Source organism: Prunus mume, linkage group LG7 (assembly GCF_029339155.1).
Source record: "Prunus mume cultivar Tortuosa linkage group LG7, ASM2933915v1, whole genome shotgun sequence".
Classification (NCBI taxonomy): domain Eukaryota; kingdom Viridiplantae; phylum Streptophyta; class Magnoliopsida; order Rosales; family Rosaceae; genus Prunus; species Prunus mume.
In genome coordinates, this window is record NC_142704.1 from 9,849,999 (window position 1) to 9,873,106 (window position 23,108).

General features: G+C 37.4%; 2 protein-coding genes and 1 pseudogene across 2 annotated transcripts; 1 reads left to right on the forward strand and 2 right to left on the reverse strand.

Annotated features, from left to right (window-relative positions):
• Positions 1–4,777: 4,777 nt before the first annotated feature.
• On the forward strand, positions 4,778–5,374 carry LOC103338844 (cytochrome P450 CYP736A12 pseudogene; annotated as a pseudogene).
• Positions 5,375–5,805: 431 nt separating this feature from the next.
• LOC103338804 (coatomer subunit alpha-1) lies at positions 5,806–12,479 on the reverse strand. The gene is made up of 5 exons (XM_008242061.2): positions 12,200–12,479; positions 11,734–11,957; positions 10,488–10,982; positions 7,130–10,162; positions 5,806–6,035 (listed from the first exon to the last, which is right to left on the reverse strand). Exons 2-4 carry the CDS (start codon positions 11,939–11,941, stop codon positions 7,209–7,211), a joined length of 3,657 nt encoding a protein of 1,218 aa, XP_008240283.1. The 5' UTR covers positions 11,942–11,957; positions 12,200–12,479; the 3' UTR covers positions 5,806–6,035; positions 7,130–7,208.
• Positions 12,480–15,816: 3,337 nt separating this feature from the next.
• LOC103338803 (uncharacterized) lies at positions 15,817–23,036 on the reverse strand. The gene is made up of 13 exons (XM_008242060.3): positions 22,764–23,036; positions 21,868–22,285; positions 20,806–21,052; positions 20,255–20,367; positions 20,070–20,149; positions 18,037–18,178; positions 17,821–17,901; positions 17,614–17,718; positions 17,207–17,389; positions 16,813–16,905; positions 16,483–16,622; positions 16,332–16,398; positions 15,817–16,210 (listed from the first exon to the last, which is right to left on the reverse strand). Exons 2-13 carry the CDS (start codon positions 22,258–22,260, stop codon positions 16,091–16,093), a joined length of 1,764 nt encoding a protein of 587 aa, XP_008240282.1. The 5' UTR covers positions 22,261–22,285; positions 22,764–23,036; the 3' UTR covers positions 15,817–16,090.
• Between the last annotated feature and the right edge of the window lie 72 nt (positions 23,037–23,108).

The following is a 23,108-nucleotide window of genomic DNA, read 5'->3' on the forward strand; positions in this document are numbered from 1 at the left end:
GATTTTTGTGCTACATAGAATTACATTCATATTTTAATATTTTTTAATGTAATTTTTTATTATATTATTTTTAAAATCAGTTTTTGTTCCAATGTTGCTCCTTATGACTTGAATCAGGTAATAGTCATTTATGTCATATTGCCTAAACCCTGAACCCTATTGCCTATTGCATAGGTATGTATATGTTTTTCATATTTTCGACAATGTGTAATAGTATTTTATGTACCTTTTTTTAGGTAACATACAATTTTATTTTGTCTATTTTTTGTACTTGACTTGTAAGTAGTTTGCTAATAATAATACTATTTACCTATATGTTATGTACATAATTTAATGTGGGTGCTTGTTTGATTGATTGGTATATTATATGGGTCTTTACTTTTTATTGATTAAATTATATTTTATCCATATTTTATGAACACTATCAATGAAAGAATTCAAAATTTAAGTTCTGGAATTCAATTACAAGGAAATAATGCATTGAATTTAGATTTTCGATGTGTTTTCCTCAAAGGTTAAAATTGATACAACAAAAAAAGTAATAAATGTCAAATGACCTATATCTGAAACAAAAAATGCAAAGACTAAACCTAATGACATTTAATTATCTTTGGACCTAGATTTAGGAAGCTCTAGAAAAAGCACCTTATCCTCCTCTGGCGAACCCAGCCCCACCCCTATATATATTATTCTCTGTCTCCTCAAAATCAACAGACCCATATCCACCTCATTTATCTGGTCTTTCCTGCTAAAATATGAATATGGTTTGAATGTATTAGGTTGAGTTTTATTATTCTCCATAAGGACGTATATATAGGAGTTTACATGAGGGTCTTACAAGGAATTAGATACAGTAAAGAATTAGGAAAGTATCTCCTAATTGTACAATGATTTATCACTTATATCAAAAATAGGAAAGTAAATCCCTTAATTAATCAAGGAAGTAAATCTCCTTAATTAATTAGGAGACTCACATCAACACTCCTCCTCAAGTTGGTGCATATATGTCACCAATACCCAACTTGGTAAGTGAGTCATGAAATACTTTTCCACAAACAGCTTTGGTTAAAATATTTGCCAGTTGATCTTCTGATTTTACGAATGGTATGCAGATGATCTTTTTCTCAATTTTTTCTTTAATAAAATGTCTATCCACCTCAGCCTGTTTGGTTCGATTATGTTGAACTGGATTATGGGCAATATCGATAGCTGACTTGTTGTCACAATGCAATTCCATTGGCTTTTCTGGCTTGAAGCCCAATTCTGTCAAGAGTCTTCGATCCAGAATAATTCACAACCTCAGTGAGCCATTCCTCGATACTCTGCTTATGCAGTAGACCAAGAAACAACATTTTGCTTTTTACTCTGCCAAGTAACTAGGTTACCTCCCACAAATGTAAAGTAACATGAAGTAGAGCGTCTATCTGTAATAGAACCAGCCCAATCTGCATCCGTGTATCCAACAACTTCAAGATCTCCATTTTTGGAGAACATTAATCCTTTCTCAGGGGTTGACTTTAAGTATCTTAAGATCCGATCAACTGCATTCCTATGAGGAATACTGGGCGAATGCATAAACTGACTAACCACACTCACAACATATGCAATATCTGGTCTTGTTTGTGCCAGGTATATCAACCTTCCAACAAGGCGTTGATACTGTTCCTTATTGATTGGTTCTTGGTCCATGTCTTCACACAACTTGTGATTCATCTCAATGGGTGTGTCAGCAGGCTTACATCCAAGCATTCCTGTTTCAGTGAGCAGATCCATTACATACTTCCTTTGATACATAAATATACCAGTTTTAGATCTTACTACTTCGATTCCGAGAAAGTACTTCAGATCACCTAAATCCTCATCTCAAATTCTTGAGACAAATACTTTTGCAACTTCAGTTGCTCTTCTACGTCATTTTTAGTTACGATTATGTCATCTACATAAACAATTAATGCAATAAGTTTTCCTTCATCACGCTTCAAGAACAGGGTGTGATCTGAATTACTCTATGTATATCCAAAATTCTTCATAGATTTAGTGAATCTGCTAAACCATGCTCTTGGAGATTGCTTTAACCTATATAATGACTTTCTGAGTTTGCAAACTTGATTTTTCTTGTCATAAGCTGAATTACATCCTGGGGGTAAGTCCATATATACTTCTTCTTCCAAGTCTCCATGTAAGAATGCATTTTTGACATCAAACTGATGTAGTGGCCAATCGAGATTTACTGCTAGAGACAATAGGACTCTAATAGTGTTAATCTTAGCTACTGGGGCAAAGGTCTCTTCGTAGTCTATCTCATATCTCTGTGTGTACTCCTTCACTACTAATCTAGCTTTATATCTTTCAACGGATCCATCTGCTTTAAGTTTCACAGTATAAATCCACATGCATCCTACTGTCTTCTTTCAATGGGGTAAGGGCACGAGTTCCCATGTGACATTCTTTTGGAGAGCTTGCATTTCTTCATTCATAACTTCTTTCCATTTTGGGTCTTCTAGTGCTTCAGTTACACTGTTGGGGACAGTTATGTCAGCCAACTTCTTCACATAGTGCACACGTGGCTCTGATAATCTGCTGAGAGATATATAATTATTGATGGGGTATTTCCCTTTGGCTTTAAGATCTGCTTCATATTGTACTCGAGGTTTGCCACGGTTCTTCTTTTCTGGAAGCTGATATGTAGGCTCTGTGGTTTTTGAAATCAAATCTTCATAGGATATTTCATTAGTGTTATCCAGGAAGATGTTACGAATGACTTCTCAGCTTGATTAGTGCGATCTGGAGCTGAAGCGGGCAAAATCTCATAAAATGGTTCAATTTCCTCCTCCTGATTTTAATAGCGTGGAGACAACTAATCGTTTTCCTCTGGTAACCGGTCGTTTTGAAGCAAGTTCTCTGTAGTTGAAGAACTAAGGGGAGGCAACCGGTTGCTTTCCACCGCAACTGATCATTTTGGTGCAGAGTGACGTCTTGGGGAAAAAATCGAGAATTTGAGCAGTGGTGGATTCTCGATTCTCCTCCTGGGCTGTTGAAAAATAAAAGTCATGTTCTCGAAACACAACATCTATGGAGGTGAAAACCTTCTGACTAGGAGGATGATAACACCGGTATCCTTTCTAATGAAGTGCATAGCCAATGAAAACACACTTTTCGACTCGGGGATCCAATTTACTTCGTTGGTGATCATGTAAGTGGACAAATACAACACAACCAAAAATTCGAGGTTCTAGGTTTGGGGTAGGAGGTGTTTGGATATGGTGGTGAAGTGTTTGATGTGGTGTTCGGAAATTTAGGATACTAGAGGGAATCCGATTGATAAGGTATGCTGCAGAGACCACGGCTTCGCCCCAAAAGTGTCGTGGCATATTGGCACCAAAGAGAAAGGCACGAACGACTTCCAATAAGTGTCTGTTCTTTCTTTCAGCCACCCCATTCTGTTGGGGAGTGTAAGGGCATGAGCATTGATGTATGATGTCATGATCTTGTAAGAACTGGTTAAGATCATGGTTGAGAAATTCTCCGCCATTGTCAGAACGAAGAACCTGAATTCTGGCATGAAACTGAGTCTCCACCATTTGATAAAATGTTGAAACCTGGAACTGACTTCCCCTTTAGTTTTGAGCTAGGAAACCCAAGTCATGCATGTGCAATCATCTATAAATGTGACAAACCATCGCGTCCCTGCTAGAGTGGCAATTTTAGCAGGTCCCCAAACATCAGAATGAACAAGGGAAAACGGAACCAAACCCTTATTTGAACTTAATGGAAACGGGACACGATGGCTCTTAGCCAATTCACACGTATCACACTGGAAGCCGGAAACATCAAGACTGGAAAATAATGATGGAAACAACTTCTTAAGATAACCGAACAAGGCATGCCTAAGATGTTTATGCCATAACCAAACAAGAGTATGTCCATTCGATTTTCAGGTATGTTGTTGATTGTCGAAACGCTCACTCATCCATCCATCTATCTATCAGTATCAGCCAACCAGTAGTACTAGTTCTCACTCCTTTGACTAGTTCTCACACAATCATGACATTCGCCACCTTGTTCTTGATCATGCATAACTACTCAATAATAATACAATGTATAACTCCCCAGGAATTTCAATTGCGCTTATATTCATCACTGTAGGAATTGGGTTAACAAAGGATTCCCTTTTTATGTGGAAAAGGCCCGTATCAATAATTATGATTTTACGTATAGACAATTCCTCAATATCTTGTTCATTCAAAATGAAAGATTGGCCCGTATCCTCCTGTCTATAATATATAATTTGTTTCCGTTGCCTTCATGCTCATGCTTGGCGTTGCTCTCAAGCAATTGTTAATTTTATATGTAGATTTAAATTCTTGCTAAATACTGTGTAACCATATTTCAGAAAAAATTCATACACTAGGGGCACCGCTACATGTGAGACTTTAAGATTGCTTGACATTCAAAGTAGGGTAACATTCCTCTCACATTAAGTGGGACCCACATGCGAGGCCCTGTGTATGGGTCTCACCATCATGCATGTCTTTGTCCATGCTCATACTAGAACTGTGTCATTGATTGATTCCTAACTAAGGAATATATATGTACCTGGACCGTATCTTCCTCTTAATATAATATAGGGATTGACCAAGCGCATGAAGAGACTTACGCAAGACAATCGACCAACTCTTAGATAAGATAATTGGGGAACACCAAGAAGTTTCTAAAAGTGGGCAAGCACACCAAGGCCATCGTCACAAGGACTTTTGTGGACGTGATGCTTTCGTTAATGCACCAACCATTGAATCCCAACGATGAGCAAGTCTACATGATTGACCGCACAAATGTGAAGGCCATCTTACTAGACATGATTTCAGGTGCCTTCAATACACCAGCTGCCGCCATAATTTGGACCCTCGCTGAACTCCTGAGGCATCCGAGTGTAATGAAGCATCTCCAGCAAGAGCTCCAGAGTGTGATTGGAACGGACCAAATGATGGAAGAGAGTGATTTGGCAAAGTTGGGTTACTTGAACATGGTGCTCAAGGAGAGCTTTAGGTTACACCCAATTTCACCATTGCTCATCCGACATGCATCCATGGAGGACATTACAGTTGAAGGACATGACATACCCAAGAAATCGACAATCTTTATAAACGTTTGGGCTATTGGGAGAGATCCTAATGTCTGGTCAGAAAATGTGGAAGAATTTTACCCTGAAAGGTTCATTGATGGCAATATTGACCTTCTAGGACATGACTTCCAGCTCCTACCATTTGGGTCTGGTCGAAGAGGGTGCCCTGCCATGCAATTAGGGCTAAGCACAGTCCGGCTGGTTCTCGCAAACTTGGTCCACTGCTTCACTGGGAGGTCCCAAGTGGCCTGAAACCTGAAGATGTGGACATGACTGAGAGAGTCGGCTTATCGCTGTCAAAAGCCGAACACTTGCTTGTCATGCCAATCTACCGCCTACGCGAAATAAACACCCATCCATTTGCTATTGATATGTTAAATTCCCTCAAAATTATTCAGAGGGAGTGGCTTAAATAAATGTATCCATCAGTGAAATTTGAATAAAATGATTTCTATATTAACAATAAATAAAAGGGGCAGTGTGACAAATTTATTAATAAAAGTAGACACCAATTCCTTACCATCGGCATTTCGATCTCTCTTTGGGGTCTACGACCAAGAACAGTTGAAACACTTTTAACCCTGGAACTAATCCGAGAGCAATTACTTATACATAAGGCTTGGCTAAAAATAATCTTTCAAGTATGATTAACTTATAAGAAGAACTGACTGTAACCATGACCATTTAAAAATAACTATACCATTAAAAATTCTGAGCGCATACTCTGCTTAATATTACATAACACCATCTCAATGAAAAAATTTGCTCAAACTAGATTCAAAATGTTCACTAGGAGTAATACACCATTGCCTGCGTCTGAAAAAAAAAACAAAAACAAAAACAAAAATAGCAACATAGTTGCCAAAAACAGAACATTTGTCCTCCCCCTTCCCTTCTCAAAGCTCATGGTTGTCTACAAAACAAAAAATAGAAGGCACAAAGTTAAAGTGTACGTTCAAACTTCGAAGAAAGACCCAGTCTCATTTAGTATTATGAAATGGCTAAGTGTGAAATTTAAAAATAAAATGGTTTTGCAAGAGAACAATGTCAAGAGTGAAAATTGCACATAGAACACACGTTGAACTACAAGTACAACACAAGTGCAACAACTTTATGATATAGAACACACGAAAAACCTCGGACGTGCAGAAAAGAATCGTACTCTACTACATCTACTCTACAAGAAATATAACACAAATGCACAAGAAGCTGAAAAGCACAACAGAACAGAACCACAAGACCACACAGCTGATTATAACAGTGAATACAAAACCAGACGCATAAAACAATATAGAATAACTAACAAAGAAAAATATAAAAAAAAGTATGACAAGACCACCTCCACAATTACATGTTCAAGTTATTAGTTTAACAGCTCCATATAGGTTCCACTGTGATAAGCTGAAAAACAATATCCATGAACTAGTCCGTGACCCTCTTATTAGCCATTTATTATCTACATGTCAAAAACATCGAAACCCAGAGAAGAAGCAAAATGAAGAAAGAGAGCATCCAAGCAAGATGATAATAGAAAGCCAATCAGATAAACAAATCGAAAATAAAAAGCCAAACTAAAAATGAAACACCAAAAGAAGAAGGGTTCAAGGACATTATCTGCCAAGCCCTTATAACTTTATGAGTGGGATAACCTAGTAAATATAAAAATTGTAACACGATCGAATTTACCCATGCGTGAAACAGATACAATAAAGATGTACAAGCATGAAATAGAACATTTCCATGTCCCAACAACCATTACCATCATTGTTATCAAAGAAAACAGTAGTACATTCATCTTCATGACTTTCAGAAAACAAAAAACACATTGCTATAGATGAGAATGACTGGTCTGGTGCCACAGCAGAAAATTAAATAAAAATCATAATGTATTTTCACAAACGATTTTGAATCCATAGACTCAACAGATCCACGAGACAAGAAAGACTGAGAAAACGAGACATCACAAACAATTCATTTGAAAGTTAAATCTTCTGCCGCATTTCTTACCAATTAACTGGCAGGTATAAACCAACGAACATAAACGCTTCTTCAGCCAAAAGGATGAATCCTCCTAGTAGCAGCTTGACTATCGAACCTGAGTAGGAGAACATAGCAACCCTGAAGCATCTGCCCCAACCACTGCAAGATCACAAACAGTACAGAGCTGCCCTTCTTGAGTTGGCACAAACCGTGAGCTACAGTACGGGCAAGAGACATCCTTCTGTCCTCGGTAAATTGGTACATATGTTGCCCCACAAGTCACAAATGGGTTTCTGAAATCATAATTCAGTTGAGAGGCATCAGTCATATTCCTCTCTGCTCCTTGCAGCACTTGCCTGGCTGTCTTTGCTTGAATCTCGATGGTGGGGTTGGTTTCCAATAGCCGCCTGGCAAAGTTAGCTGCAGTGGCAAAGTTCTTTGCCTTGAAGCAAATTCTCGCTGCATTAACCAATGCAAGCCTTACGTGAGGCATTTGAAGATTGCAGTGTGTGAAATAAGCTGCAAGCTCCTGTTCACGTACTGGATTATCCTTAATTTCCCTTCTCTTCAGCTCCATGTGCAATCCCAGAACATACTCTCTCACTATTATAATTAACTCCTTAACTTCATCAACTTCCCTCCTTGAATCAACAACAATCAAAGGAATTGTGTGAAGAATACTAAGGAAGAGCCTAAGAGCTTCAGTTAACTTCCCAGCTGTTGTAGCCTTGTAACCAGCTTTGAGTTTCTCTTCCAACTGAGAAAAATTGAACACAAGTGCTGGTGGGCCTCTCACATTTGGGGTAGCAGATTCATTCCACCCTCGCTCAACGGCAAGTGATATCACTGGAGTAGATGAAAATGCACGTAGATAGCTGTGACTGCCAGTGTGAAGATCAAGAAACATGGGTCTCAAGGGAGCAAAGTTTTTTATTCCAAGCTGCCTGTTCAGCAAGCGCATTGCAGTATCAAAATTTCCTGCTGCTGCATGTTCAGCAGCAAGAGAAGATCTCTGGATCCAAATCTGGCTTACAGGCATGCCAATAGTCGGAGCAACAAAAACTGATGAATTAGAATTAACCGAAGCCCTTGGTGTGTCCGCTTCAGGGGGGAGCTCCAAATCTTCAAGGTCCCATCCTCCCCCTTCCTCATTTCCTTCAGCCACTTCCTCATCTTCCAATACAGCAGTGACATCTCCATTTTGCAAGCCATCAACGTCAACCATGTCCAGCTCCTCACCCCAGTCACCATCAGCAGCCTCATCCTCTTCGTCTGCAGCTCCCCTGCCAATATTATCCAACCCACCTTCAAATATACCTCTCATGACTCTAAGAAGAGGCCAATCACCACCACACATAACTGGCGTTGGGGGCATCAAAAGAGTGGGTACTTTCCCCTGCGGCAAGGTTGGAACATTTTCTCCCAACTCAGCAGATAGCCGTTCAGCAACATCATGTAGGCCATGAACTGAAGCTGTGATGTAAGCAAGGGGTAAGTGGCCAACGTTCTCCAAGATCTTAATACGCTCCTGGACATTGCCTAGATACAGTGCATTGTGGAACTGACCCATGACATCATTCTTAACCTCAGCAATTTTCAGCATCTTTGACAGCTTTTCCATATTACCAGTTACGAGATAAAGGAAAGATAGCCTCTCAAAATTTTTAGTCTTCTGGTAGGCATACTCCACAATACCTGCATTGCCCTGACGAAGAGCCTCCACCCCCAACCTATACCAGTAATCTTTTTCATCAATTGCTGTAGCGGATGCCACTGCAATTTGAATATTCCCACTCTCTAGGGCCAGATTGAATCTGGTTCTTTCATCTTTCACAAAATGGAGAGCAACTTCGGGGAACCCCTTCTGTTGCAGATAAGCAATCATTGCCTGCCCACAGAGCTGTGAGCTCCTTATCATGCTCATAACATGGTCATATCTCTTCTTAAACAGGGATAACTTGAAAATGTATTCAGTGGCATCAATAACTATGGCTCTGTTTTTCCCATCCCGATCCAAGCAAAAGATGGTATTTCCAGAAACCTTCGTAATGTATATAGGAACATCTAGGGTTCTGATTATCCCACTATCTCCATTAGGGAGACAATATTTTATGTGATTTAGAGTCGTGTAAATGAAAACACCATTGTCATCCCAGCCACCACTCTTTACACGAATTGTCTCATGAAGAGTACACTGGTGCACAAGCCTCTTGCTAGCAATAATAATGGCGTGTTTGCTGAGCAAGGCAACACTTTCCATGTCATTGGACCAAACAACATACTTGATGAAGGGGGTTTGAAGCTCTCCAAGAACAATCCTCTGCTGGAGGTCAAATATAGACACTCTGTCCTCTGCCCTACACAGCAAATTACCTGTTCCGGCATAAAATATTGCATCAACAGCAAAAGGAATACCACTCCTTTTAACAACCTCATTTTTCAAATTCTTAATCAAGACTTGGTTGTTGCTTTTGTCAAGCACAGCAAACCTATTTCGTGCCATAAACACAGCTGAACCTCCAACACCTCTCTTTGCATCTTGCATACTGTCACCCCTACTAATGCTGTCCTTGGGTATCAAATACAATTCGTAAGATCCCCCGTCCAAGTCTGAGCAAATAAGAACTGCATTTTCTGAAGGACTGTAAGAAAGAGTCCTCGGACTTTGATTTAAAGTGGTGGAACCAGGGCGTCGAATTGGAATAACTTGTGTGTCCCTTTGGGTTGAAAACTCATAGTATCGCAAGAAGCGATCCTTAGCATAGAACAGAGAATCACCACTCACAGCAAAGGCTGGACGTTCCCTCTCTAACTTAAATACGATCATGCCACTGTCATGACCTGCGGCCAACAGATTCATTTCAGGGTGAGATGAAAGAATCCAAAAACGGTCATGCTCTCGTCGGAAAGTTTGAATTCCAGTTCGCTTTGTTACGTCCCAAACACGGATACTTTTGTCTTCCGAGTTTGATACAATTATGTCCTGTTTGGCATGAAACATAACACATGAAACATTATTCATGTGCCCTCTCAGTGTGTCCACTTCCCAAGCCTTTGTATCTGAGAACAAAATGAACAACTCAGATTAATGACTGAAATCACTCTAACCACTAGACAATTGTAATGATTACCCAGAAACACTACAATCTTTTGGGTACTAAGGATCCTGATATAATCAATCTTTGCCTATATATTACAGACGATAACAAATTTTATACTCAGCAAGATCATTGTTTCGTGCACTCTCATGAAACTTAAATTACAACAAATATTTATTAAACAGCCCATGATTCTTATGAAAAATGAGATTAATAAGGTGACTTCCTAATATAGAACTGAATAATAAACAAGTAACAAGGAAGAAGAAAAAAAGATCATGCGATACCATTCATCCGCCACAATTTAACTTGGCGATCATCTGCGCCTGAGACAATCAAAGGTAGGTTCGGATGGAATGAAGCCCAATTAACACCTCGATCATGCCCTTCCAAGACATACTTAACAACAGCATCAACACCACCAAAAAGATCTGTATTCATCTGACTTAGTCGTAGTATGTCATCTGCAGGGGATACGGTCTTCTTCTTGAGGGAACCAATATCCCAAACACGGACAGTCTGATCTAAGGAGGCAGATACAACAAGGTCTTCTTTAGGATGGAATGAGGCACACATGACATAATGATTGTGGCCTGTCAAAACTGAAATGCAAGTACGTGACTGCCAGTTCCATATACGAATGGTCTGGTCATCACTGGCACTAACAATCCATGGGTACTCATGGTGAAACTGCACGGTACGAATATAATCAAGGTGCCCAAGAAGTGTAAAAAGACACCTATGCATCTTATAGTTCCAAACTTTGATCTTATAATCATCCCCTGTCAAAATGCAACACAGCTTGATTAATGCATGAACTGTACCATTTACACATTAGTAATCTTCAGATAATTGTAGGGTTTCCGCAGGGACAAATCTGTTAATGCAAGTATTGAATATAAATCTCTGTCATGAGATGTAACATGGGTATAAATCAATAGAAAGAGGGCTTGCACGCCAATGAGATTTCATATATTTAATTATTTTTTTCATTATTACTCCATTTCTAAATTCTAACATAATGATCTGGCTCTACTAAAACTCAAAGTGACATCAAATTAGAAATCTTACTTGGATTTTATACTTTCTAATCTAAAGCCCAACAACATAATCAACATTAAAAGAAGAGGAAAACTAATAGGTTCGACTCCTTGATCATTCATTAGGCAGTATAGCTCAAAATAATACTATCTCAAAGTCATTCTTGCATTAGATAAACCTTTGAAAATTTGGGACATACCATGTTCAATGGCAGAGTGGAATAATCCAAACTAGTTACTCCACCAATTGGGACTTGATAAATCATATACTCCTAAAAGCATTCCATACTAGTCCTTGGCTCAGGTTATAACAATTTCACGTTTTCTTCACAATTAATTCCAATTTCGTTTTCCATTTTCTATTTACAGTTGCCTTCAACCTGGATCTATAGGGTCCCAACAAAAACTAATCAAAAAAAGATACAACAATAACGAAATCCGATTGCATCTATCAAAAACCAGACAATTGAAAAACTAAATATAAATTTGGAACCTCCAGACACAAAGAGAGGCTGAGATTTGTGGAAGTGGACACCGCGAACGGGCCCATCATGCTCGTCGAATCGATCAATGAGAGTCCCCATACGGTAGTCCCATAGCTGGATCACACCACTGTGAAGACTTGCGAGGATCCACGGTCTCTTACTGTGGAAGCTCAGTCCCTTCACTCTATTACTCTTCGTTTCAAACTTGGTCAACATCTTCACCACGCGATCACTGTAGCCAATCGAATCGCATCAAAATTCACCAATAAGGAAAATTCATTTCGGTCTGGTTGGTTGCCGAGAAGCCGAAGCAAAATAAAAAACATAAACATAAACCTAGATTCACAATTTTCTTTTTCAGTCCCCACAATTTCTCGGCAACCAAACACAGCACAAATTCATTAAAACGCAAAAACCTAGGAAAAAATTGGCAACAGATCTGAATCGTAAACGAAATGATGATGAGAATTATACCTTAGATCCGATCAGTAAGTGAGGGGATCCAAATGACTCACTAATGCATCCAAAGATTACCTCCAGAACCTGATGTGCGTAAGTTTGTTGTCTATCTAGAGAGAGAGAAAGAGCGCACCTTTAGAGAGAGGGTGTGTTAATTTTAGATAGAGAAGAGGGAATTTTATTTTTAATAAAAAAAAATTATATGGCTTCGCCGAGATGAGTATGGCCGTCTAATTGGTATTGGATGGACGTGATCAAGTGGGAGTGCGTCACCAGAGTGAGCAATTTTGACTTCGAGTCTACGTTTGTTATTACAAATATAAACCAATAATTGTAATTTTTTGGCCAAAAAACAAAACCAATACTTGTAATTTTGTAAAAAGCGAAAATTACAATTTTATTTTTATTTATTGAGAAAAAAAATTACAAAACCAAAAAATTAAAAAATTAAATATAAAAAAAATTATGCAAAGCAATATTGAAGTGAGAAAAATTAAATTTAGGACTTTAAAAATACAGAGATAAATATTCTTAATTATTTAAACTTTAAGTAACAAATTATGTTTTGTTTTATTTGTTAGAAATCAATTAGGTCAAAAACTAAGGCCAAAATATATAATTGGCGTACAAAGAATAAACCCAAAAGCCCAAAAGCCACAATAGAAAAGAACATAAAATTACCCATAATTACAAAGGGAGTTCATCATCTTAGATCATCTCTAGTCATGAGCTATATTCCAAATATAGCCTTAAATTAATGCAAAACCCATCTCCAGCCATGGGCTAAATAAAATTTTGGCCAAATTTGGAGGGCCACATTTGGCCATTTAACTCTCCAACTGGCCAAATGTAGCTTAGCTTTGCCTAGGCCAAATTTATAGTGAGCCTCATCCATGTGCTTTTTAACAACCAATCATTAAAGCACTCCACACTCCCCTTTTCAAAATAATAAAATATGAATGACCCTAAAATATAGCCCTGCATGGCTGGAGATGGAAAAAATTTAGTCATGCACTATTCTTTAAAAAATTAATATTTTGGGAGCCTAAATTTTTAGCCCTATACTACATTTAGTCATATGACTGGAGATGGCCTTTTGTACTTTAATTATAGCCGCTCTGTTATGTATATGTAGAGTTGGGCTAGGCTGGGCCAAACCAAAAAATGCATAGTAAAAGTTCAAAAATAAACATGAAATTTAGCTGAGCTATAAAAACCCGTATAGCCCATAGCATGTCAAATACTTAAAAACCCAAAACACTCAAATGAACTTTCTCAGGCTGCTTAGAGCATTTCCAAGAACTCGGGCTCTGGGAGCCCAAAAGCGACTTCCAACAACAAGTGGCCCGGGTAGTGTGGGGTCCACTTGCTGGCTGGCCCGAGGATGGAGGCAGCTCGAGCGAGAGCCCGAGTGCAGCCGACGTCATCGCTGATGCCTTCCAGGCAAAAATGATGAAAAAATCGTAAATTTTTTTAAAAAATTCCCAAAAAATACTGACTTTTTTTCTATAAATACCAACACCTACTCTTTAGTTTTAACAACAAATTCTCATACATCTTCTTCTTCTCCAACTATTATTCAATTTCTATTCAATATTTTCTTCACTTTTTACTCTAAATTGTTTTCATTTTCAAGTATAATTTTTCTCTATCATTATGGCTTTTTCGCAAGAAACCGGAGGGGCATGGAGCATCATGGAAGATGTCTTGTTGTGTGAGTGTTGGGTCCAAATTAGTCATGATCCCATATCGGGTAATGAGATGAAATTCAGTCAAATGTGAAAAAAATTCTTCACGAATTTGTTGAAAGATCGGGTTCCAAATGTACGGAAAGCGCATTGTCAAGTCGGTGGAAACTTCTCAACAAAGAGTTGGGGAAATGGAGAGATGCCCTCACAAAAGCGATGAATAACCATGCAAGCGGGGAAAATCTAAGCGATGAGGTAATTATTTGTAATTTTCATTTTATTAATTTTAATGTCCTATTAATTTTAATTTTAATGTTTCTTGCAATTGGTATATTTTGTTAATATTTCTTGTATTTCCATATGTATTTAAATGTTTCTTGCATTCTTTATATTTTGTTATTATTTCTTGTATTTCTAATATTTATAGAAATGGTTGTTGCATTCTCTATATTTTTTTAATATTTCTTGTATTTCCATATTTATTTGAATGTTTCTTGCAATTTTTATATTTTTTATATTTCTTGTATTTCTAATATTTATTTGAATGTTTCTTGCATTCTTTATATTTTGTTAATATTTCTTGGATTTTCATTCATATGTTTATCTTTTTTTTCAATTGGTATATTTTTTTTAAGTTCCTTGCTTATTCAATTTTTTTTTATATATAGATTGTGCAAGCTCAAATGTTCTATGGTGCTACTGGACAAGGGAAAAAAAAATTCACCCATACCCAATGTTGGGAGGTGGTGAAGCATTGTAAGAGATTTAGCATTATTCCAACGGCTCCAACGGTGGTGTTAAACGAGACGCCACTTCATGATTCACAAGCTTCGGATTCGCCTGTGGAATCCCCTATGAGTGAAGACTTACCCATTCAAAAGGAGCCGAGGCCTATGGGAAGGAAGGCGGCGAAGGCAAAGAGAGGAGTTAATTCTACGAGTAATACCTCTAAATTTTTGGAGGAAATTGCAAGGCAAAGCGCCTTGAGAATTGAAATAGACAAGAAAGTCCAGAAGATGATAGGGCAATGGCAATAGAATTTGCTAAAGAAAGGGAGTATGTACGCAAAGAAAGGGAGTATCAACGCAAAGAAAATGAAGAAAAGAAGGATCAGGAAACCATGGTCATGGATACAAGCCACATGTCTCCTGAAACAAAACAATATTGGAAGCTAGAACGAAAGGCTATTATGAGACGAAGACTTTTTCGTGATGATGGACCTAGCAATACAGATTGGTTAAATGATGAAAACCATGAAGTTAGTTTGTTTGCCTTTTCATTTCATTGTATTTTAATGTTTTGTTTTAAAAATTAGTTGGAATTCATGTATTTTATTGTATTAGTAGTATTGGTTTTCTTTGAGTTACCAAAGAAACTATTAAATAAAATTCCTTTTTATTCAAAACATTCAATACATAAAAAAACTAACCACAACCAAAGCATTAAATTTGAAAATCTGAAATTTGAAAAAAAAATTTATCTGAAATTTGAAACCGAAAATCTTATCTGAAAATCTTATCCGAATATTTTATCAGAAAATCTCATCCGAATATATTGTCCAAATTAATTGTTTAGGTAAACAAATTTGTGAAAAAAAACAAAAAAATTGAATAGTACCCCCCTTGCCATGGCAACCGCTTGAAGTGGAACTTACTTTTTCAAGGGCAAACACTATTCCCATGAATAGTGTCAGCCCTAGCCCCCCCTTGCCATGGCAAGATTCCAACTGCTGGAAGTGCTCTTACTTGCTTTGTACCAGTCCGCGTTCGTTGGGTTGCATTGGTTCAGTCAAGTTTATTGTGGAAGATCTGAGATATGTACTTTTTGGTCATTATGCCTCCTATTATATGAAAATGTTGCGTGTTTTGAGCAAATAATACTAAATTAGTAGCCTTCTATCATCATCTCCACGTGAATGGTTTTGCTAAAAACTCTTCTCATGGCTTTGAAGGAAAAGGAAAAGAAAACTGTTTCATTCAAAGGTGAGACAACAAATTCCAAGTTCCAACACCATATTTGGATGCAGCATTACTATACCAGACGGGGACAAATACACTAAAATAAATCAAAATCATGGCAAATTGTTCAGTGTACAGTACCAAAGAACCTCTGCGTCTCAAAAGGTAAGATGCATAGGAATTTCGTGGTCCACGTACAAGGGAAACAAGAAAAAAGGTAAAACTTTTGAACAAAATGGATACTAAGGACAAAGATCTGGCTAGCTAGACATCATGACCTGTTCAATTGACTGGAAAGCTTGGCTAGCAAAAGACCTTACATCAACGTCGGGATCCTCGCTAAGCTCAACCAAACAAGGGCGAATCATCTTCTCCACCACCTGTGCAAAGCATATCATGCAAAAGTCCTTTCAGTGCTTTCACTCAATTTCAGTATTATATTTTGGATTTTATGCTGCTGCGCATGAGGACACTATCAAATGAAAAGATCTCATTACTTACAGACTGATCAACTATCGGAATAACTGACTGCAACACTTTAGCCACATTGAACTTGATGTTTGGTACCCTGCAAGAAACAATTCTCAGCCCAACAGACCCACCTTTAATTAAACAAAAAGCACAACTAAGCTTATTAACTCTTGATCTTTACCTATCTTTTGATGCATTGATGACAACCGGTAGAAGTTTCGAACAAGTGATTTCTGATCCCAAAACAGGAGCGAGTAGGGAAATTGCATGTAGAATGGTCATTCGATACAAATAGTGAGGGTTGTTAATCATATCCAAAACCTGTCAAGAGATTGCCAAGTTTTTCTTTAGGCATGGTGCCGAAGATTTCTAAGTTTGAAAGAATACTACCCAATGAATCAGTCCCTTAACAGGGTTGGCTCTGATAACCATGCTTTAGTAACATATTACTAGAATAAAGACAAAACTACATGTAATATTTTCGGAAAAAGAAAAGACGGGATAAGAAAACCTGAGGGACTATATGCTGCATTGCCCAATCAGGGCCAAATTCTTCTGCAAGGCGCTTCACATTATTAGCAGCTGCATCACGTATTGAGTAAACCTACAAAACATAAACAATTATGTTAGTGAAAAGAGGTTACCAGTAAATACTGCATCACCAATTACTTCAATTTATAGGTTTTGAAATCACAGAAGTAGTCAACCACCTAGAAACAAGGTCCCTATGTGTTTGCTTCTTATCAAGTAAACCAATTATAGGCATTCTAATTTACTGGTGATGATGAGGTAGAAACAACAAAGGCATAAACACAACTCCCTTCTGATTCTTTCTGTTTTTTTTAAGCTACACAGTAAACATGAGATATTGACGCATTACTACTCAACGCCAGAGCTGCACAAACCTTATCATTTAACCACTGCATGCAAAGAGACCCAAGCTTATCATCAAAAAACCCTACACCCAACTGACTTGCCAATAAAGGGATATATTCTATTATTGCGAGCCGAACCCTCCAATGTCTATCCTCTGCAAGTTCAACAATTGCTGGCAATAGAGATTGGGACAGCAGATCAATCCCAATTACCTGCGTTCAAACATTTCAAGATTCAAAATGAACTTCTAAACCACAAGGTCTAACGACCACATATAAGTACATACATTGCATCATTAGCAAAAAGAAAAAGGAAAAAACCACACATAGTTACATAAATTATACAAAATCATATGTTTAACCACCAGCTTAACACGCAAGAAAAAAAAAAGAAAAAAAAAAGAACAGGAATGTGCAGAGAGAGACTTCTGACAAACCTGGTTGACTTGATCAAGCTTGCTAATAATATTCAGCCGGACATCAGGGAATTCATCCTTTAGAAGAGAAAGGAAAATAGGCAGTAGTTGCTCTATGGTTGCATCCTGCAACCACCAAAAGAAGGTAGCTTTAATATAAGGAGAGGGAGAAAAATATTGCTTAAGGAAGAATTCACATTAGATAACCAAAAAAATAAAAAATCTTGCCTTTCCTAAAACTGGTGCCATCCCCATTATTACCGAAGCCAATGCAGAACGAACATGTTGGGATGAATCTGTTGACAATTCCTACATCAGGAAAACTTAATAAATCAAATCATTCTTATACAAACAACCACTAAAAAGTATTAGAATTGCCTAAATTTACAACAACAAAAAACTGCTTAAAGAAACTATAAGCTGAGCATTCGGTGAGATTTGTACCTTCACAAACGGAAGGATCTGCTGAATTGCAAGCTCTGGATTCAAAATTCTGCAAAACTTAGTTACTTTTCCTGCAGCAGCTATTCGCACTTCAGCCTCGTTATCACGAAGCAGCCGAACATATGCAGGCACCAGGTCAGACCTAAAGTATGCCAACATCACAACAATCATCAATTAGAACTCAAGTGACAAATTCACAAACTATCTCTAAGATATTGGCTGACATCAAAATTACAATTTTGGGGGGGGGGGGGGAAGGATTAGGGAATTTATTTACAAGATGGAACGGATATTAATTATACTAACCCTGCAAAGAATTTAAAAGAAAACAGACAAGGAAAATAAAATAACCACACATAATATAATATAATATATATGGGTCAGGATCGTGGGGACACACAAAAAACCACAAATTTTGACACATCTTTTTAGCCTTTAGATGCATCTGGAACCAAAACAAAATTTTATTTATTATTTTATTGGGAATATTAAACACATTGTACGAAGAGTGTTTAATTCTCTTCTTTACCATTTTCTATCCCTTCGGGTTCAAATTATCCTCTCTTCACCCCTTCCTCTCCATTAAAAATCCGAGCATCTTCTTTGTCTCCAATGTGCCTTTCATCTCTTCCTGAATTTGCTTCATCATTTTTTCTTTGCTGGAAAAGTGGAACAAGTGCAATGTCCTCACATTCCTCCAGGCCTCATCTGTCTATTTCAGCAAATCCTTACTAACAACAATGGATTGCTAAAAGAACTCTAACTACTATGAGATCCAAACAGCAAACATACACCTCTTGGGTACATATTTTAGAAATTCATTCTGTAATTTCATATTGTTTAGCAAAAGTGAAAGTTTTTCCATTTCAATCTAAAAAATTATTGAATGACATTAAACCCATATGCAAAGATGCAACAAAAGAAAGAATTAAAAAATAATAAAAATCAATTATCAAGAAGAAAAAAAATCAATTTTGAGAGCCCATTCATGGAAGAAGATTCAGTTTCCATGCCTTTTAATTTTTTTGTTTGTTTGCTGGTATTTTGCTGTTATACAGTCCATAAAATATAGAAACTAACCGCGCCTATGAAATCAGCTTCAGACAATATTGTTCATCAATCTAAAGGGCTAAAAACTTCTGACCAAAAAAATGGGGTAAAAACTTGATTAGAAAATCTCGTAGCCATTGGATTTCACTGAGGAAACTACAAATTTTGCAGCCAAGACATCAAATGTTTGGGTTAAGATCTCACATGGACTTTCTCATCTCAAACCAAAATGTGTAAACAAATTATAAGAATAAATTGTAATTCTCACTACCGTATCACTAGATTGACAGTGGTATAATCCTCTAGAAGCAGTATTTCCACTTGGAGCTCAACTCAACCTTAAACTCTAATCCGTGGACTTTTTTCTATTTGGTTTCCTTCATAGGCTGTAAAAAAGATATTGCAGGGACTAGAAAGAGGGAGAATGAGGAAGAAAGCTTTTTTTTTTCTTTCTGTTCACTGATGGATGAGGAATTTTTTAAGATTAGGTAGCTTTTTTTATATTTTTTTTTGTTTTGGAGAACTTGCCCAGAAAGATGGTGAAGAGAGTTTTGCCAAAGAAGAAGATGAAGGTTGTGTGGGGTGGGTCGGGTGGCCTTTGGGAAGTGAAGAAGATGATGCATATTGAAGAAAAAGGAGAGAGAATGAAAAGTTTTAAAGAGTTTAAAACTTTTTTGTTAGTTCCAATGTGTGTATTAATTGTTTAACAAAGAAGCTAATAATTTGTTCTAAATGCAATCTTAGCCATTGAAAACTCTTCAATCTAATGGTTTAAAACGTGTGCCATAATGTGTGTCCCCCGATCCTGACCCTATATACATAGGCTACCTACATATATATATATATATATATATACACAGAGAGAGAGAGAGAGAGAGAGAGAGAGAGAGAGAGATCAGACAACAGATTCAGTTACAAATTACAATACCCAACTAATACAACATTCAAAATAAGAGCCAAGCCACACAAAAAAAAATGATTACCTTGTAGCTTCTGGACCAACAGCTTCACACAGCTCATATAATTGATTTGCAACCATATAACGAACACGCCAAGACTTATCCTGGTCAAAGAACCAAGTTTACATCACGTATATTGGCAAGAGCACATCAACAAACAATAAAGGCGCTGGCTATAGTCTGGAATACCATTCAAAAATATGATATACCTGTGAAAAATTAACAATGACAGGAAGAATATGGGTCACACAATCTTGTGGTTCCAACAACTTCCCAAGAGCTGCACAACCCTCTACTGCCAATAACCGAACAGAATCCTGATCTGAAAACAAAAGTGATTAGAGACAAATTCATATGCAACACCAACGCTAAATTTTGGTCAAAACCTCGTAAAGCACTCAAATTCATTAGATTTATACTTCATATATAATAAACCAAAACAAACAAACACACACCCAGGCAGTGGTAGGCCAATAAAAGACTGTACACGGGAAAAACAAGAAACAATTCTGGAATATGAATGCATAAAGGAAGGTGAAGAACTTCTATTCTTTTACTAATTTCTCCAATCAATTTTATATCTTTCCTCTATTTTCACATAGTTAAGAACAAGAAGTGGTATATGTTAACATTTGTGATCACACAAAATTAAGCACAAAAAAGCTTTGCATGAATATTAATGGATATTGCTCTATCAAAAAAAGAAAAGCAAAAGAAATAACATTGAAGAGCAAAAACCAGAAATTTCACCAGCACATACCATCCTGCGTCAAATCCTCAAATATTGACAAGATGTCAGCTTTGAGGTGTGTGGCTTCTACAGTCGCAGCAAATTTTCCTAGGTTAGTAGCAGCAGATCTTCTAACCATGGGCATGTCATCTTGGCACAGTTGACTGTATGTTGTTCTTAGTTCAGTCCTTAAAGTCTCTGGGGCACTAGGATAAGCAATATGAAACAAACCACAGGATGAAACTCGGGCTGTAAACCATTCGCCAGCAGCAAGTCTCTGTATATTTGAAATGATAGTGTGGAAAAAGAAAGAAACTGTTACTCTAACTGCACCAAGGTACAAAGCATTCTCATATGGAAAATGTGATCAAAAAATAAGTTCTAGTAGATTTGTGAACTGTTACATTTATTGAAATGGGAAAAAAGAAAAGAAAATAAAGAATCAAACTTTGTGAACCTACTACCCTTTTACAGACATTCCACAACTCTATGCATGGGAATACCAGATCAAACCATAAGATCATGTGTCCACAGCAAAAGGGTAAGGGTCCCATCAATTTTTCTTCTGGATGCACCTTGATAGATGTTCCACTTCTGCATGCACCTTGATAGATGTTCCACTACTGTAAATGAGCCAAAATGTCATCTCACATTGGCGGAACATCTATCAAGGTGCATGCAGAAGAAAAATTGATCCCACTAACCAAACCTTCATGAACATAATAAAATTATAGTGTGACATTTATAGTTAATCTGGTTGCCAAGCATAATTTCTAAAACGTTATCTTCTCCTTGCTGGATTTCCATTTCATATACAAACAATATCTTCTGCACTCCAATTTATAACTTCAAAGCATTCCACATTTGAGGATACAGTGATCTGAGAATCAAGTTTATAAATTTTCAATGCATTTGTAAACTAGGCAAAGACTTTAAGAACATATCACATTGAGGTCTCACCTAGGGTCAAGTTTTTCTTTAAAACTTTCTACTGCCTTAGTATCAACAAATGTTATATTGTTCAAGCACTAAAACCAAATGACAAGGCAAAAAACTCAAATTAAACAATCGAAGAGAATGAAATTATCCGACCTTAACCAAAGGAATGAAATACTCCACCAAGTCCTTCTCCCTCATCTGCACCCCAATTCTACACAATGAATCCACCGCTTTGTCCCTCACACATGTTTCCTCAACAGTGCAGAGCGTTTCCAAAGGTGGGAGCAGAATGTTGGCATACTCTACACCACCTACATATGGGATAAACACCCCCAACTCTTCTGCCATTGCCAGAAGCACTTCATCATCATCATCATTGTTATCGCTGAGGAAAGGAATCAGTTCCTTCCTGGTCCTCTCTTCCCCAAGTGCACGAGCAATGGTGGAGAGCCTGCGGATTGAGTTCAACCGGAGCTGGATGTCTTCATTCTTGAGCTCGTCGATTAAAACCGCAATTGGGTATAAAGGTTCATCCACCATAGCCATCTTTTGCTACAAATTATGCCTTTAACTGAAAACAAAGAGAATTTTGAAATACTTCGAAAATCCACTTCTACATCAGATACATGTACATGTATTTAACAATTCCCTTGGCAACCAAACCGATGGGCATATGACAGGTGATCTTTTTACTCACTAATTGGAATAAATTCCATATCTATCTAAAAAGGTTACGGTACTTCAGAAAATTTAATAAAGTAATGCTTACCCGAAAACAAAAACAAATATTTCAGCCCAAAAAAAAATAGAAACAATTTCCAATCAATTTCCAACAAGATCCATCATCCATGCAAATGGTTCATAATTACAAGAATACATTACTTTGACGGTAAGAAAATGACATCTGAGAAGATCAATGAATGGAAAATCGCAGATATGTGAAAGGAAAACCGAGGCATGAAATTAATTAAAAATAATAACAATAAATAAAGTACAAGAAATATACAACATACAAAAAGCAGAACAAGAAACGAGAGAGAAATAGGTACCTGAGGGCTTGGCTGGAGAGCTCGATCTAACGGAGACTGTGTTGGAAATGGGACAGATCTTTTGGGTGAGAACCAGATAGAGAGAGAGAGAGAGAGAGAAAGAGAAAGAGAAAGAGATGTGCTTTGTTTAATTTTCCGTCAGGCTCGGGGATTTTCTTCTTCCTTTTTGACCAAACATTTTACAACCAGGTGCGAGACCGGATCCCGCCCGACCCGCCACCCGATTTTCTTTCTTCCATGCCCCGACCGAATTTTGCCTTTATTCCCCAGCTTAACAAAAAGAAATAAATAACATTTAAAAAAAACAAAAGAAACAATAAAATAGAATTCCCTTTTTGGCCCCAG

Excerpts from the sequence above, each read along its gene's own strand:
- LOC103338803 (XM_008242060.3), bottom strand. The coding sequence starts at position 22,260 with ATGGCTATGGTGGATGAACCTTTATACCCAATTGCGGTTTTAATCGAC. Across the intron at positions 17,719-17,820 it reads TGGCACCAGTTTTAGGAAAG|GATGCAACCATAGAGCAACT; the intron begins GCAAGATTTTTT and ends TGGTGGTTGCAG. Across the intron at positions 16,623-16,812 it reads TGCAGCATATAGTCCCTCAG|GTTTTGGATATGATTAACAA; the intron begins GTTTTCTTATCC and ends ATCTCTTGACAG.
- LOC103338804 (XM_008242061.2), bottom strand. The coding sequence starts at position 11,941 with ATGTTGACCAAGTTTGAAACGAAGAGTAATAGAGTGAAGGGACTGAGC. Across the intron at positions 10,983-11,733 it reads GCCTCTCTTTGTGTCTGGAG|GGGATGATTATAAGATCAAA; the intron begins GTTCCAAATTTA and ends GCATTTTGACAG. Across the intron at positions 10,163-10,487 it reads TAAATTGTGGCGGATGAATG|ATACAAAGGCTTGGGAAGTG; the intron begins GTATCGCATGAT and ends TTTTGTTCTCAG.